Genomic DNA, 15,391 nt, shown 5'->3' with positions numbered 1-15,391 from the left:
AACTTACTCATCCCATAAGGTTGCGTCACTTTTTGAACACTCTGTAGTAGCATCAGTAAAAGGTGTAAAAAGAGAGGCCAGAAAGGAATAAAAGCTATAGTCGATTCAAATGGAAAAGCTAATATTTTGATTACTGACAACAAAATCTCATTGCCTGTTTTAACATACCTAATACATTTATCTAGATGGAGACGACAAATGTTTTAAATTATCTGTCGCCTCGAACAAAAAAAATTATGTAGACCAAAGGTCGAGAAATATATATAATATATATAAAAAATATATCATATCGTAATTTTTTTTTTTGTTTTAATAAATTTGGAAATAATAATTGTTTTACAAATTACAATTATCTTTTTTAAAGTATGTTCACCATTAAGTTAAAATTTCTGCAATTTAAATACTACTTAAAAAAAATAGCACTTTATTATTTCATTTACCACTTATTATCGATACAATATATTAGATCACAGCTGTTATTAATTAGAGTATCAATACGTAATCAAACTATGAATCAGTCAAGTTTGCTCATGTTGTATATAACTTTATACATGATGGTTTTATAAAGCAAATAAACACACGTTTTTTTTTAATTATCATCTGCTAACTGTAAAGAATTTACTCTTCATTTAATATTTTACTTCATTTAATATCGTTTACTCTTCATTAAATATTTTTTCGTAATGATTAATAATATGAAATATAAAATTTTTGTTTAAGTCTTATAAAAATAATTAAAATATATGAATTTTAAACAATTTCAATGCAGCGGATCTTCTTTATATTAAAAAAGCAGATTTTTTTTTTGTTTTTTTACAAATTTTTAACCACATTAAACATTACATACATTTTCATAGACAAAACAGTAATTTATCACTTGATGCTTTCGGTGTAACATTTCAACTTATAAATAATTTTTAAAAATGTAAATTTGTCGTCGAGCTTGCTCAATGGAAAGGGATATTTCTTTCATATTCAATATTGCAGTATAAAACAAGAATATAATAGAAAAGACAAAAAAAAAATGAATAGGTAATATTAAGTGTAAATACAAAGTTAAGTTAAATTAATACGATGCAATAGTATGCCCTACCCACCGGTTAGTCTAGTGGTGAACGCGTCTTCGCAAATCAACTGATTTCGAAGTCGAGAGATCCAACGTTCAAATCCTAGTAAAGGCAGTTACTTTTATAAGGATTTGAATACTAGATCGTGGATACCGGTGTCCTTTGGTGGTTGGGTTTCAATTAACCACACATCTCAGAAATGGTCGACCTGAGACCGTACAAGACTACACTTCACTTGCACTCATACATATCATCCTCTGAATACCTGACGGTGATTCCTGGAGGCTAAACAGGAAAAAAAATAGTATGCCCTATTTTACTACACTGGAACTGAGACATGGTGTCCGATTATTTACAACAAAGAAAGCTACTCCGTTTTGACGCCAAATCTATAAAGAGAATATGGGGACAGACAGGTAAGAGATAGAGATTAGTGGGAATGAAGACGAAACACGTAAATGTATCGGCTGATGCAATGTAGGTCATGTTACTCAGAATTCCGGACTAAACGGCATAAACGGGCAGAATATCTTGTCCGCACGCCTCCTGATAAGATGCCTGGTGATTCATTTGAGGGATATCGACCCGATCGGACGTCGTAGAATAAGATGGGTAAATAAGCTCCAAAATTACTTTACGGCAACAAGTCTCAGGGATTACTGGAGAAAGGAGGCCTAACCCAGGAACAGATGAAGGCATATTGTGAGAAAGGATATTGAACTGCGTGAACGCCGTAAATTAAGCATATAGTAGTAACGAAGAATACCCTTCAGTTACATCGATGAAAATCAGTGTTATGGATCCGCAAAATTGATCACTATTCGAACGATTTTAATAAAAAATTTAAAAGAAACTACAATAATGATTCTTCAGTCGTCTACGTTACAAAAAAAAAATCTTGAAAAGTAGATCAACCATTTAAAATTATATTTTTTAAAACGAACTCGGAAAACAGAACCGGGTAGAGGATGAAGCAGGATCTTTTAACATTAACAAGATTGTTGCGGCTAAATATAACGTTATCTAGGATTAATCAATTTCTCAATCGAAGGAAGTGTACAGAGTTAAAATTGTAAGGAAAGAAAAATATAGAGTATGCAAAGGCGATTAATAAGGAACAGAAAGATAGGAAAATTTTTATCAAACCTGTCAGTGGTTGGTGATAAAAAAAAGTACAGAATTATTAACTACATGGAAATCAAGTAATTTACAGTTTTTTTTTGTAAACAATTTGAAAATTTTTTAAATACAGGAAAGATGAACTAAATTAACTAGAAGATGTCTGTAAATTGATAATAATGAGGTAAATTAGCAAGAAATAATGAAAGATAAACTCTTTTATAGCTGAACAGTTAAAAAATTTAAAAATTCACTATAATGATTTTTTTTTCTATCGATTGTAAACTGCAAAATATAAAACATAAATTGAACAAGTTCTGCTGCAGGAAACGACAAGGTGTGGTAGACAACAGGGGCCCTTTGTCTTAGATACATCACAATGGGATACAAATTAGGGCTTTTCAAATAGAGACACACCACCTCTAAAAGGAATAATTAAGCGTAACTCATTTGACACGACTGTCCACATTCACATTATCGTCTCGTGTGTGTGTATTTGTGAGTGTCTGAGAGAGAGAGAGAGAGAGAGAGAGCGAGAGAGAGAGAGAAAGAGAGAGAGTGTGAGAGTGAGAGAAAAGAGCGAATGCATGTGTGTTTGTCATGTATTTGTTATTACGTTTCTTATGTGTGTTGCTGTGTGTAAAAGCTAACAACGTATAGCACATACCTCATCGGTTTAGACCCGTTCTTTAGTCTTTTGTTGCTACTAACTACCGACTTTCATATGCTGTCTGTACAGATGAAAAAAAGCTTTCACAAACTTCTTCACTAATTTCATCGCAATACAACTTACATTTGTCGATACTATCACTTTAATTGTAATAGATAAAAACATAACTCTTCTATTACGGGGAAATAATATTAGTAATCATAACATTAGGTTTATTTTAAATTTATTTAATTAAGTGATATTTACCCGGTTTTGACTAGAACCATCACACTATTTAAACTCAACTTCCGACAAAGGAGTCAAGAATGAAACCGACATGACATCCGGTATATCGTTACTCGGCACAAATACTCGTAAATTATGTAGAGTCCTGTATGAACTGCGTAATGATAGGTATTTGATAAGTAATGTCCAAAACAGTTATCTTTCCTGTTAGTATTATCACTCACTTGAACTCTTAGGTTTGCACCCCGTGAATGATAATCACTGTCCCCGCAAAAAATGTTACTTCATAATACAATAAACTGCAACAGCATTAATTCGTCAGAGTTAAAAAAAAGATTATTTATATTCTGGCATATTTTTCATCGATTTTGATTTGTTTTAGTATATGTTTTATTATAGTCAGAAAGAAACCTTAGGTTTCAAGGGATCAAATAACCACTGGAATAAAGATAGTAGCAACAAGGTTTCATTATGCATTTGACTAAATAGCATTCATCAAAACGGTGAACAGAGTGCAATAAATGTTTTTAACCGTTTAAAAATGTAAAACTTAATTTCAAACTATAAATTTTTTAAGCGAATAAAATTTCGGTCAGTTGATGTAAGGAAATTATGAATACGGATTACCATACTTATACCGACTAAGGTAAACAAAATATGAACGCTAAAAATATTCAAAATCAAAAATTATCCGTGGGATATTATAAGACTCAATGTAATAATTTTTAAAACGGATTTCAGTTCGTTTCATTAATTTAAATAAATAATTAAATCTTTATTCTGATCGAAACATAAAAATTCATAATATAGATCACGTCAATACAAGATAAATTATAAATATAAAAATAGATGAACTTTTAAGTCCAGTTAATTATTGAAATACAGGCACTTAAAATAACGTTAAGGTAAATGCATTAAACGTATTCAGAAGCTGCAATTGAAAATTATTTTGAGCACATATTCATGTACACGTTGAACAGGATGCAGACAAATTGTGTTGCTTTGTTTAGTTTAATTAGTATTATTTAAAAATTCATCAACAGAATAATACTGTTTTTGTAAAAGATCTTTTAATTACATTATAAATAAATAGAGAGTAAATTTTTCAACTAGTTCGAAAATGTATTAAAAATCGTAACAGAACCGTATTAAGGCCCTACTCGTAAGCCAAAGTATTGTGTTGAGTTACATGAAAACAGTTCCATTATCTGGTTTGGTAGAAATGGATATTGATATTATTTTTAACAAAGACTGCACATTCATAAAGAATAAGTTAATATATTTAATTTTCTAAATATTGGTCTACACGATTTATACTTATGGGCTCCAGATAATGATCTGACAGCCCATTTTATATCTTAAAAACTCGTTCTGACTTTTTAAGGGATGACGTTATATTTTTATACGAGAATGTATGTAGGCATAATAAATATTTAACAACAGATAAATATTAAAAATTAAAAAGCACGACTGCTAAAAAAAAAAAAAAGCTGACAAACATTGCTCTTTAATATAGGATAATTATTAATCTAGGATAATTAAAGAGCGTGTGGGTGACACAATTTTGTATATAGTATTTGTTTTTTTTTATATATTTTTTTAAATTTTTTAAAATATATATAGGCTACCAGACTCCCGGTAACGTAAGGATTCCAACGCGAGGTCAAACATCTAAATCGGTTCAGCAGTTGAGATGCTACGGTGGAACAAACATACATCCTAAATACATTACACTCCTTTTTGGGCAGTCGTATGACAATGACGACAAGTTTAGTTTTTCATTAAAGCGCTTCAGAATAAAATAGCAAAACTTGATTTTGTTACAAAAAAAATCAATTTGATTATCCCACGGGAACTTGTCACCCAGAATAAATAAAACACCCAGAAATGTCGCTTTGTGGGCAATAGAAATATTATCGTCATCATTTACAGGAATTTTATCCAAGCGATCACCCATGTTATATCTAATTCTAAATACCGACATAGATCAAAAGCTACTCTTTAACTAACCGCATTACTACAATTTTGTAAGCGATTATCTCAAAAACGGTTCCATTAATTTTTATAAAATTTTAAGATAATAAACGAATAAAATACTACATTTTTTATTTTTTTTGAACCTGTAACCGATTTTCACAAAATTACTGAAAAAAGTTAAATATTGGTAAAAGGGACATCATAATAGAGCTACTTTATGTTCTTACCGCAAAAGATGAATTAAAAAAGATCTTTTCAAGATTGGTCTAAAATAAAAATTGCACCTAGGTAGCTACTCACATAGACGCAGACACATACGTTCCTACGTAAAGTACCCGATAAAGATTCCAGATCATTCTAAATTACTTCTCTTTTTTATTTAACATTTAAAATAATTAAATTTTGGTGATTCGAAGGTTATAAGGTCCACGTGGTCGCACAAGTATTTCTCTGTTTATTTTTTTTATGGTCTCGAGTAAATGTCTTGCTTCTAACTTTGCACATAAAAGTAGTCAACATTAATGTTAAGATATAAACTGAATCCGAGATGACCAAATAGATATATTATTGATAAGACGGGTTGTCAATAAAGCTCGGTAGAAGCTTAAATAAATTAAACTTTTTACATTACGTAATAAATTTATTCTCTAATCGATCAAATTATCTTTAAATCAAAGAAAAATACCGGGTATGACATCCCTTTGGGGGTCGGAATAGCTCAAGAATTAAACAACGGTTCTCTAATTCAAGGTTTCAAGTTCACACCCGGTTCAGACGTCTAAGTTTGAAACTTAACGGCTAGTTAGAGAGTACCATTATTTATTTAATGAAGTAACTTTATGGAAAGCTCCACGTGCACTTTAAGAACGCTGGAACAATAAAACGTTTCAAAATTATCAGAAGTAAACCGTTCAACGAAATGGAGTTAAGGTATTTTTTCATAAATACCGATACTAATTATCAAAGATAAAGAAATGTCCACTCGTTTTCGCAAATAATTAATTACTCGATACCTATTGTCGTCAAAACATGTTCTACCGACTTGTCAAGGTTTTAAACTTTTTTTAACGGCGAAGTTAATCCTTATGTTTTTTCACTGTATATACGAGTATTTACAACATTAAAACACAAACGATAAATGTGTTTGTAAACTGAACATTAGTCGTCGTTGATGTTTCATCTTTTATATATATTATTCATAATATATAACTTTTATCAAATTTTTGAAGTTCTATCTGTTTTTAATCCCGAGTTTAACTGAGAAAAGGCCCAGATGATAATTATGCTAACCAAGCAATGACACATTACCTTAAAGAGTATCAAAAATCTTTTCAAAAACACTAAAATCCGAAGAAAAAATCTATCTGAATTCATTGGTCCAAGAAAAAATTTATGAATTCAAAATTATAAAACAATGAGGTTGACTATTATTTTATGTTCACTGATGCTACTACAATTTAAATTTTAAAAAGCATTGAGATACCACGATATTCGGAACAAACATATCATTTTAGACCTATCTAAAGTAAAATCATACAAATTAATAAATAATCTGGATTTCACACCCAGAACATTTTTGAATTTACATGTCGTAGTTTATCCAAAATTATTTGAAACCGTACAATTATTTGAAAATACTAATGGTTATCAAATTATATGAAACTAAATAACTATTTTTAATTACATTTAACTTGAGAATCGCAAAAAAAACTACTAAGGTTAAAATAATATTGTATCACATTGTTATAACATCAAAATTGTTATTTATGCGGTAAATATACTAAAAGAAGTTTCTGCTCAATATTACATTTCATTTTAGTACTGGTCACTTTAGTCGCGAAATAAACGCGCAAGAAAATACCGATGAAAAATTGAACGGGTGTCCCAAAAGTCGCTTGACCGAGAAATACAATATTTCAAAAACTGAAAGTACTATTAAATCAACAATAAATTTTTTATACATAGTAAACTTTTTTATACATTTTTTTAAAACCTTACAAGAGTAGGTGAAAAAGCATTTTGACCTACTCTTGTGAAGTACATGGGCAGCAGCCCATGTACTTCAATAAATTTTTCACAGCGGTTTTTTACACTTGTAACCAATTTTTTGTTTACGTTTAATGTTTAAAATTCGTCTTCGATTATTTGTCTGAACTGTTTGTTGCAAATCTCTAGGCTTATGAGAGAAAACATTATTTTTCAAAATTCCCCAAACTGAAAAGTCTAACGGTATAACGGTCTAACGGCCACATGATTTTGGTGGCCAGTCAGTCGTACCACAACTTCCGATCCACTCGTCAAAGTTACTACCAATAAATTCTCTTATTGATAATCTGTAATGCGGTGGAGCACCACCTTGCTGCCAGATTAAATTAATATTTTAAAACAAAGGATTATTTTGTAGCTCAGGTAAAACTACTTTTTGTAACATTTCAAGGTAAGAATCACTACTTACAGTGCCACCGCTCCATACACCAGCCCACACATTGATGGCTGGAACATTTAGTTTTTATTCGAATATTTCGTGCGGAATTGTCACTCCAGTAAACAGTTATGACGATCAATACAACCGTTTTGTATAAAGGAAGCTTCATCGGTCAACAAAATGCGATTTTGAAAGTTTGGCTCTGCCTCACAGCGTACTACAAACCATTCATAGAACTCAAGACGCCTGTCGAAGTCATCTTCTATTAAACTTGCGATTCCTCAATGCTTTCAAAATACGATGCACACTACTGCGAGCAATATCCAACTCGGCAGATCTTTTATGAATAAATTTCTTTGGGCTCTGAACAACCGATTCGGCAACGGTTGTTAAATTATCTTCACTTGCAGCAGTTTTAGGTCTCCCACTCCTTGACAAATAATGTACGCTTTTTGTTGTCTCAAGTCGTTTATTCAGGTTGTAGATCGATTGTCTGGGTGGTATTGGAGTTTGGTATTGGGTGGATTGGTCGGGTGGTATTGGAGTTTGAGGAAATCTTTCTTCAAATTGTTGAACGAACGACTTCATCACTATTTTTGTTGGTCTTCCACCAACACTGTAAGAGAAAAACACATTGTTCGGTTGTTAGTTTAAGGTTCACGGTTAATTTACAGATCGACACTGGTAAACATGAACAATGGACTACTCAATCAATTGAGGAAAAATGATAACATAAAAGTAGTGTTACCACCCTAACAAATATGAGATTTTTTAAACAACATAAAATACAAATTTGATTTTTTTTATCCTAACCCGGAACGGGAAAACACCTTCCATGTGGCAGTTTCGGTCGCCACGCCACCCCCTCCGTATCTAGCCCTTATGGGATTTACCGGTCATCTTCAGAACCTCGGCAAAAGACATCTCTCAGCCTTGTTCTTGTCTCAGTCAGGATACTACCGATGGGAGTACCACGTGTGATATTCCCATCGGTGTACTACTAAGAAATGAACTCTAAAAAAAACACATCTATGTCGAATCTTTAACAAGACTGAGTGACATGAAGGAAGTGAAATTAAGAATGCAATTACCTACCCGATAGGTTAGAAGTTGAGTTCAACAGACAACCATAACATAACACAAAACAAGAAATAAAAATAAACTTAAAAATAAAACTAAAACACAGGAAAGACCAGCGGAACCCTAAACTCCCTCGGCAGTCCGTTCTCTTGCCAGGTACCCGATGAAGTTTTCAACGATTACCCATTCGGCCCGGTTTTTCCAATTCTCATGGACATCTAATGTCGAGCCGAAAAATAGTCTCCGTGCGCATAAGTTCGTATTTTGCGCATTCGTAAACTACATGGTATGCGTCATATAGTTGTCCACAATCTGGGCATACACCTGAATCCACCAGGCCGAATCGCTGAAGTCTGTCTGAGAAGGTGCCATGACCAGAAATAAATTACGTCACTTACTTATTAGGGTGAACCCAAAGGGCGCCCCTCAAACTAACAACGTCTTGGAGAGATCATGCGTATAACGCCCACCCTCTGCCTCATCCCGTCTGGCATGCCAGCCCTAGACTGTTGTCGTAATTAGTTATTAACTTTTAGCGTAAGTAGTATATTCAGCAATTTCTATCATATATAAATTTATGTACGCCACAAACGTAACAGGATGTCGATGATCTGACGCGAAACAAAATCGCTTTCAAAGATTGCACACCCATTCAAATTACAAGTTTGCCGTGCCAGATATACTAAGAAAAATTACAAATAAAATATTCCTCGTTACCGTGTTCACCGATCAGAATATACTGTTGTATATTAGGAGCCCAGGCTACAGAAAGCTAAATCCTCCATAACATAATACCTCGTGAAGTAGATTGTGGATACCGGTGTTCTTTGGTGGTTGGGTTTCAATTAGCCACACGTCTAAGGAATGGTCGACCTGCGACTCTACAACACTACACTTTATTTACTTCATACATATCATCTTCATTCATCCTCTGAAGTAATACATTACGGTGGTTCCGGAGGCTAAACAGAAAAAGAAAGACTACAGGAATCTGATATTCAGCTCTTCAAGCGAGACCTTTGCTCTGTTCACCATAGCGACTGGCTGTATATTGGACATTGTTATGCTCAGAGAAAGCGACTCTAACTAGTGCTACTTTTATATCAGATGCTTTAAATGCATCACTGTCATGAGAAAGAACGAAACAGATATGCGAAAGCATTAAATCCTGTCTGTGGAAAAGAAAGCGCATTATTTATTTATCTCTACCGAATAAGGGAAATAATAAATAACAAAACCCTAAAAGGGAAATTAAAAAAAAATCATCCAGTTAATTTACCATAAGGAAAAACATAACTATGAAAACTTAGGCAGTGAAATTTTATCGAACGTAAAAAACACTTTTAAGAATTAAAGTTAATATCGTAATATTAGGAAAAAATTACCGTTATTCTTTTGTAAGCAACACAGTTTTCTCCTTTCAACTTAACTTTCTTCAAAATTATTACCATTATATCCCAAAATGTAATAAATTCAGAAATGTGACATAATTGACTTAGTGTGCTATTTTCTTTTTTTTCTGTTTAGCCTCCGGTAACTACCGTTTACATAATACTTCAGAGGATGATATGTATCAGTGTAAATGAAGTGTAGTCTTGTACATTCTTAGTTCGACCAATCCTGAGATGTGTGGTTAATTGAAACCCAACCACCAACAAAGAACACCGGTATCCACGATCTAGCATTCAAATCCATGTAAAAATAACTGGCTTGAACGCTGGAACTCTCAAAACGTAACGGTTACATGTAAAACAAGATTAAAAATTCACCGATCGATGACGATTTGATTTGTTTCAGGTAGGTTTTGTACTGCTGTAACAAAAGTTTGCATCGTGGAATACAGTTTTGCGTGTTTCGTTCAAACCGTTTTAGCGATATATGAAAAGTCATCCGGCGCCAAACTTGGGTAAGATACTAAAAATAATTAATTATTAAGGGCGTTAAATTAGTTATCAACAGGTCGTAAAAAAAAACCAAACATAAATCTATTATATTTAATATATCCTTGTTAAATTTAAATTTGTTTAATCGTTTAGCTGTAAACGACATTATTTACGGTTGGGATTTTATGTTTAATAGATTACGTAATTTTATTGATAATAACTGTAACTAATTATATTCTATAAATAAAACAGTGTATTTTATAAACATGAATAATTAACAACCTTGTAAAACAATGTAAACAGATAGATCACTTAATCCGCATTTTGATGTTAAATTTATTTAACGATTTATTGATGTTAAAAAAAATAATAGAAAAACCGTAAGCGTTTTTTCCATCTCAGCGCCCATTATTTTCCTATAGCAAAATTAATTATTCTATAGTAAAATCCAAGATTGTTTATCTCCTTTCCAGTTACATATGTGACATAACGCCCTCATACGGAAAAACGTCGTTCCAGAATCCGTATAAAAGCCGGGGTTAAAATATTAAAAAATCGTTAATATTTGTTATTCGGCTATAATGATAATGCTTATAACAGCTCGCATAATTATCGAATGTTATAGGAAACTCAGTACCAATGAATGAATAAGGTATTTTTTTGCCAAGTATTTATTTTTAATGGAAACCCATATTACCACTCCAAAGTTATATAAAAAATACACGCGGCGAGGCGACCGCTAAGGCGCGCGATGAAGAGAAAATTCCTTCGGCCAGGACTAGTTATTATTAATAAAAAAAAGACCACACCTGGTGTAGCCGCGTGTTCTAAAGAGGAATAATCAATCCTTTAATTCCTTATTTTGTAAGCACAATTCTCTACAATAAATTTTCAAAGTTCAGCTTAAAAAATAAACGTAAATGTAGAAATAAAATAAATAAACAAATAAATCTTATGCGGTATCCGTTTAGAACTTATCGAATCAGATTCGGTTTTATTTTGATATGATTTTTCTTCAGATTAGGATACGATAAAAAGAGAGAATATAAAATCTAACGCGGTTCATAAAATGAACTTATCTCGAACAGAAGAACTAAGTCCCTAGACTTTACTACCGATTCCTTCAGAGTTTTGACCCAAAATTGATAAAAATCTAGTCTAAGTCTAAGTCCTGACGGCCATGTTCCCACAAGGGAATCCTGGTATTCAAGAATTTTCCTGTTGTTTGTTCGAAGAAGTGTTTGTTACAATTTCGGCTTTGTAGTCCCTTAGGGAATTAAAAAGAAATTAACGTTAGAAGTTTATCACGTTGTAAATAAATTTTAATATATTTGCACAAGTACATACATATATATATATGCGTATTCATATCGGTCGATGTAAATAATGTTTTAATAAATACCTCGTAATCCCGATAGTTTATAAACATAAAATTATTTTTTTACGCAATATTAATCTTTATTCACTTTGTAGAAATTTCGACAAAGTGAATAAAGGCAGAAGGATATGGAGTGAAATTTTCTGCTAGAGAATACTGACTTAAGAAGAAATAGTTCATGGCTATTGCTGGATTAGCTAAAGGGTGCCATCCCTGGCGATGGGGTTCGCTCGCCGATTATGGTTAGAGGGCACTGGGGAAATAAAATACCAAGGGTGGACAAAAACCGATGAAGATGCACAACTGCCTGGAAGGCGAAAGAGGAAGACATTCCCGACGGCGGAGGGGGCGGACGAGGCTTGGGGGTAGGTAAAAATTCAGGGTAGGTAGAACTCTGTAAGCCGGAGAGAAATCGATCTATCTAGGAGAAGGGAACTCTTATAAGGAAATCCCTGGTCCTCCAAGTCGGAGTTTAGGCGTAGGGTTAACAACCCTACCCTATAAAAAGAATCTTGTTACAAAACCAAACGAAAAGTCTCGGATGGATGTTTGGAGGCGTTTCGTACGGGAGGCCAAGGTTCACACTGGACTGTAGCATCAGTGAAAGAAGAAGGAGAAATAGAACAACTCGAAGCAGATACAAATTGAATTATAATAACCTAAAATTTTTAATTGGTAAAAAAAAAAAAAAACCGTTAACCTATGAGTAAAACAGAACATTAATTTCATTTATTTAGATTAATGTTCCATAAATCCCCATAATTTATGAGTTGTCACGTGTCAAAAACGTAAAAAAATATATTTTTTACAAAAATATTTGTAGGCGACGTGACAAGAAAAAATCAATCCCAAAAATGACAAACTCATTTTTAAGAATAAGAAGATCCCATTGCAGGCATGCTAAGAAGAGTGAGGAACGGAGTGGTTTCTCTTCGCCTTCTTCACAGATTGGAGTACAGTGTTGCACATCAGCGTAGAATACAAGTGATATTTAGCCCTGCACATTCACCTGTTGATGGCCGATACCCCAGGTATCGGCTGTATAATGAATATCTTTTACTTTCACAGAAAGAAATTCCGATTAATACACTTGTATCTCCGTTGACTTACACGCGAAAAAATAGTAAGAAAGACCAGGAGAAAATTTTAAAAAAGCAACAAATTAATATAGCCTACCTATTTCTGTAATAAAAAATGCGTAATACACACACACTTTCTCTCCTCATTACAGGAACGTAATGAGGAGACCTTTTCGATTTAAAATTAAACATATTTCGGTAAATCTAAAATTTATAGAAATTATTTTGTCTATGTTATTAAAACGATTTTCGTCACTTAAAATTATGCTAGTAAATCTTCTGACCGAAACAATTGTTGAAAGTAGTCGGTTTTCGCAACAGTCATTCAGTACGGTCAAATCCAGGACGATTTTTACCAAGAAAATATATTTATATTAAGTTCTAAAGTTTAAAGATTCTGGGTTAGGTTATAGTCTATGTGTATCTACTCCATTTGATGAGCAACCCGTCTTTGGATCGGGCAAATTGAGGAGAGTTCTCAAAATCCTTTCAAATTCTTCAATTTCACACTAATGAAACGAATTCCATTTATTTTTCAAAAAACGGGTGAAAGATACTGCAGTTAGATTATTTAATTTTATCGTTTAATATTTATAATATACAGAGAAGAAATTATTTACAATTTTTTTACCGTTTAGCCGTACAACAATTAAAATTATTGAAATTATCAAAAATAAAATTAACATATTGGAAGCTAAGTGAGAATATAGTTCTGTCAATTTTTACTCGCTCATGAATGAGGATCATTACGTGTGGAAGCATGCAGCACGCTTATATCCCATATCGAATATTTGAATATTCATACGAGTCTCCTGAATTTATTAACTCCAGTTTAAAAACAAGTGTACTGTCGTACACGTATACTCAATTACACCTCTAAGAATTTTTTACACCTAATTATATTTCTCATTATTAATATTCTCTAGCAGAAAATGAACAAAGCTGTTTAGAAATTGAAATAATTATCATTAGAATAAGTATCAAACAACGAGATCACATTATAATTATTTTTCTCTTGTATAAATCGCTTAAGGCTCAAGCTTGTGTACGCTTTGACGCCGGGTTCAAGATTTTTAAATAACGTACACAATAACCCAATTTTTAACAGTTCACTTACAAATGCTATTTTCAACGTCGTATAAATCTTCCTTATGAAATTTTATAAAAATGTAAATTTAAAAACTACAACTTTTAATATATATATATATATGCAAATATGCTTACGTAGGTCTTTGTGGAACTACAATTCAGTCTTTTCTTCAGCGGTGAATTGAAGATGCCGCTGTTGTCTTAGAGCGGTTAGGAAATCAGTTTAGTGTGCGATCAAATAGTATGCGTGTTGTATATTCATTTAGTACGTTGTTTGAATAAAAATTTAGTGTTTTTAAGTTTCATATTGTTCGAGCATATCGAGTTCGTGGATTTTATACGCTCCGATAAACTTGAGCCATGTGATATCTGTAAATACATTAAATGGATTTATAAACAACATAGTAAATGAATACTCAACGCGGATTTACTATTTGACCGCATACTAAACGGGTTTCTTAATCGCTCTAAAACTAGTACCATTAACTACGATGGCGACTGCAAAACACCACTTGTGAAAGAACTGCATTATAGTTCAAAAAAGATCTGGAAGCGCGTTTCCTCATATTCAGACTTTTTAAATCCACTTTTTATAAAACTTTAAATCAGATTTTTTTCGTGCTTACGAACGATTTACGTATACACCTCTCTGATTATACATTAAAGATACATTTCCCGATCCTTTTTATTAGAACTGTACAACCCATGTTGGACGAGGAAACACAGAAGATCCAACGCGTACATTTACAGCCTTACATATTAATGTTTCACGAATAGAAAGACCTGGGAATAGGTGTTACTTACCGGTCTAGTGGTATCGATTAAGGTCGGTCGTATCGGCTTTGCCATAGATAAATGAACTAGAAAAAAGAAATAAATGAAATAAAAACATTCTCATTTCTGTTTAAAAAGGCAACAAATAAAACTGTTAAACACCGGAAATTAACGGAAACAAGTAAATATTGAATTCTAGTTCCTCTCCTAACTATGAATGACGCGTATATAACGAATTTATAATTAAATACAGTAACGGGTGAAATGGTAACTAAGGGAAAACAAAGATTGCTCTAAGAATTTGAAATGTGAGCATGGAGAAAATTAAATGGACAGACAGAGTGAAAAATGAAGAAGAAATGAGAACGAACGACAAAAACCTAATCAGAACAAATGAAAATAGGAATGGCAATCAGATGGGAGATACCATACCAAGTAATTTCAAAAATATGTCCTGGGTTGGACCCAAAAAAATATGGTAATACTAATCACTGGTTGATTGCAATTCATTACTCTAAAGGATTTTGTACTCATTTTATCAAATACTTATTTAAATTTAACAATAAACAGAGATTTAGTTCCAGTGCTGGTCAACTGCAAATGTTTTAACTAGTGGAATTGATTA

General features: G+C 32.5%; 1 protein-coding gene across 3 annotated transcripts in view; it reads left to right on the top strand.

The window, feature by feature from the left end:
• LOC142323544 (uncharacterized) overlaps positions 1 to 15,391 on the top strand; it is a 134,736-nt gene that overhangs the window by 35,923 nt on the left and 83,422 nt on the right. For 2 of the 3 annotated variants that reach the window (XM_075363318.1, XM_075363320.1), the window contains exon 2: positions 10,361 to 10,469. In XM_075363318.1, the coding sequence (XP_075219433.1) occupies positions 10,442 to 10,469 (28 nt within the window). In that variant the 5' untranslated portion in view covers positions 10,361 to 10,441. The remainder of the gene's footprint in view (positions 1 to 10,360; positions 10,470 to 15,391) is intronic. The other variant, XM_075363319.1, reaches the window with a different exon arrangement.

The sequence above is a fragment of the Lycorma delicatula genome, chromosome 4 (assembly GCF_047948215.1).
Source record: "Lycorma delicatula isolate Av1 chromosome 4, ASM4794821v1, whole genome shotgun sequence".
Lineage (NCBI taxonomy): Eukaryota > Metazoa > Arthropoda > Insecta > Hemiptera > Fulgoridae > Lycorma > Lycorma delicatula.
Note: the sequence above shows the minus strand (reverse complement) of the source record. Positions and strands in the feature narration are given on the sequence as shown.